Raw genomic sequence first — 3,169 nt, forward strand, 5'->3', positions numbered from 1 at the left:
AAATGTGAACAACTTTGCTTTCGGTGTTGTCTGCTTATTACTCATAAAATACAACACATACCCCGTATAAATTTCCACTTTTATTCTGAAAATAGAAAAATTCAGCCACGCCTACTCATTATTATAGAAAATGAAATTCTAGTTTTTTTTTCTAAATTATGAAAATGACCCAAACTTTTCAAAAAGTACGCTTTCAACACTCACACGCTTATATAATAAAAACAGTGAACACTTTTGCTCTCTTCGTTTCTTGCTCGTTGCTCATGGACTACAACAGAGACACAAGATATAAGTTTTCACAAAATTATTTTAGAAAAATAGTGTAACAGTAATGGGTCTAAAAAAATTCGCGCACAACCGAATACACTTTTCTCATTCTTATTAATGTTTAAAGACCTATTAAGCCACATCTGTTTAAATACAAGTGCAATAATAACAACGTTTGAATAGCTTAACGAAGTCCATAACAGCAACATACTTAGAATGGTCTTAAGTTATGGAAAGACGTTCTAAAAAAGAAGAACAAAACTTCCACTATTCACTTTAACTTTATTCTTGATATTCATATAAGTAAGTAAATAACTGAAACAATTATGTTAAGCGTGAAAGGTAGAACAAAATTAAAAGTTGATTCAATATATATGGATCGAGGGCGGTGTCTTGTCATAACTCTTATAATGTAATTTCATACAAAGTGCATTCAATTGAAATAGTTTGAGCAACACTGGTATCAAGTTTTTAATAAATATTTTGGATTTAATTTTTTTTGATTTTTTTTTTTTTTTTTTTAGTTCCAGCAGAGATTTCAAACTGTTTGGTTGCGCTTGAGTATCGTTGTAATTGTAATTGTATCGGTTAGATACCAAAGCAAAACTGAAACTTGCACGGAATTACTCATTTTGTTCATAAAGACAGATTAATTAAAATAATACAATATCATTATATAAAAAAATATATAGACATATATGTACTTGAAGTATTTGAGTTAACATATTTTTGAAGAAAAAAAAAAATAATAAATTAAAAAATAAATTATACACTTTAAAATATGCAAGCTATTAAGTGTGTGGTGGTTGGCGATGGTGCCGTGGGTAAAACATGTTTACTAATCAGTTACACAACCAATGCGTTCCCTGGAGAATATATACCAACAGTATTTGATAACTATTCAGCTAATGTTATGGTTGATGCTAAACCAATTAATTTGGGTCTTTGGGATACGGCCGGCCAAGAGGATTACGATCGTTTGAGACCTTTGTCTTATCCCCAAACTGATGTATTTCTAATTTGCTTTTCTTTGGTAAATCCAGCTTCATTTGAGAATGTACGGGCTAAATGGTATCCTGAAGTACGTCATCACTGTCCTAATGTGCCAATCATTCTAGTGGGTACAAAGTTAGATTTACGCGACGATAAGGCGACCATAGAAAAGTTGAAAGATAAAAAACTAACACCCATTACATATCCACAAGGCTTAGCCATGGCGAAAGAGATCGGTGCTGTCAAATATTTAGAATGTTCAGCCCTAACGCAAAAAGGGCTTAAAACTGTCTTCGATGAGGCCATACGTTCCGTATTATGCCCAGTTATGCGTGTCAAGAGATCACGTAAATGTATATTATTGTAAATTATTTATAAGTTGTGTGTGTGTGTGTGTAAGAAAATTTATTATGCAAATAAAAAAAACTAACATTAGTAGGCACAAAAGTTGACAAACAAAAAAAAAAAAAAAAAAAAAAAAAAATGAAGACAAAAAGAAAATCCAATCCATTTATATACATAATATACATTTAGATATATGTATAACAGATAAATGTGTTACTTTGTTGTTTGATTCGTTTGTCTTTTGTCGACTTAATTTTATATAAAAAAAAAAAAAAATAAAAATAAAAAACGCCAAATGTTAATAAATGAAGAGAGAAATGTCAAGAGTAAAAAACAAATTCTTTCGAAAGAGAACTTATGGCGAATTCAAATTACAATAGAAACAGGCTTACAACGAACTTTTGATACCCACATTATCGCACCTATTCATATAGCGAGCGTGAAATTCATTTAAATTTGCAAAGATTTAGCTTGAAAAGCTGCAAGTACATGAATGAATTTATTTTACAGTTACAGGGAAAAAGTTTTTATTTGTCTTTGATATTAATTGATTGATAGGATTGCAATGCAAAATTTTCACTTATCTACGTGTATGTAAAAGTGTAGATAACCTCATCGGATTTAAATTCTTTTCATATATATACAATATACTCTCGATTCGATTTACCTAAATTTGAAAATAATCAAATTTATTTAAAAGGTATATTCTTCTAATTGAAATAGTTATATATATATATATATATATATATATATAAGGAAAAAAAAAAAAAGAAGAATGTAGATCAACAATTAAACAAAATCGGCAACATTTCATATCGATCGAGGGAGTTACAAATCAACTACATTATAATGATTTATTGTAACAGTAGTAGTAACAGTAATAGTGCGAATGCACTGACTGTGATTTCATTCATTTCGTCAAATGTTTTCACTTAAACTCGTGCGCGTTTACATTACATTCACATCATTAAGTGGTTAATTTCATTCTACTTATATATCGTTTTTTATTTATATATAAACTCATATGGTAAATGATGAAAATAAAGAAAAATTAAAAAAAAAAAAATAAAATGATTGACTGCAACTCCACAATTTCGTTAGCGTTTTCATACAAGCATCATTTTGCTTTCTTCTCCATTATTTGTTACGGTCACTGTCAACTTCAATTTCATTTTTGAATTTCGTTTTTTTTTTTTTTTTTTTTTTTGGTATGAGCAAGCAGACAGTCACACCAATAGATACTGTATTACCGACGGCAAAACAAACTCTTTTTTTTTCAACTCTCATTAATTGAATTTTACTTAAGTAACAATTAATTGTCGGTTCATTTCATTTGATATCTTTTTGTATGACGAAATTACAATCGATAGAAATCTTTCCGGTAAACGCACTGTAAGACCCAATAGAATGCCCATCAGTTTTAAACAATTTGTACACAACTATCTGAGATGATAAATCTGATACTGAGATGACGAACTTAAACGGAATTTTCATTTAATGTTCCTACATGCAGTGGTGTGGCTTTTTGTGTGAACTCTTTAAGTCCAATGCTTGGATAATACAA

At 29.4% G+C, this 3,169-nt stretch overlaps 1 protein-coding gene across 1 annotated transcript; it reads left to right on the forward strand.

Moving 5' to 3' along the window:
- The first annotated feature begins 766 nt into the window (after window positions 1–766).
- Window positions 767–1,689, forward strand: LOC119631416 (ras-related protein Rac1). The gene has a single exon (XM_038023591.1). The coding sequence runs from the start codon at window positions 1,049–1,051 to the stop codon at window positions 1,625–1,627; it is 579 nt and encodes a 192-aa protein (XP_037879519.1). The 5' UTR covers window positions 767–1,048; the 3' UTR covers window positions 1,628–1,689.
- Window positions 1,690–3,169: the final 1,480 nt, after the last annotated feature.

Source organism: Glossina fuscipes, unplaced genomic scaffold, assembly GCF_014805625.2.
Source record: "Glossina fuscipes isolate IAEA_lab_2018 unplaced genomic scaffold, Yale_Gfus_2 1, whole genome shotgun sequence".
Classification (NCBI taxonomy): Eukaryota; Metazoa; Arthropoda; class Insecta; order Diptera; family Glossinidae; genus Glossina; species Glossina fuscipes.

Bases quoted from the DNA above. Each gene is read 5' to 3' on its own strand.
- LOC119631416 (XM_038023591.1), top strand. From the start codon at position 1,049: ATGCAAGCTATTAAGTGTGTGGTGGTTGGCGATGGTGCCGTGGGTAAA.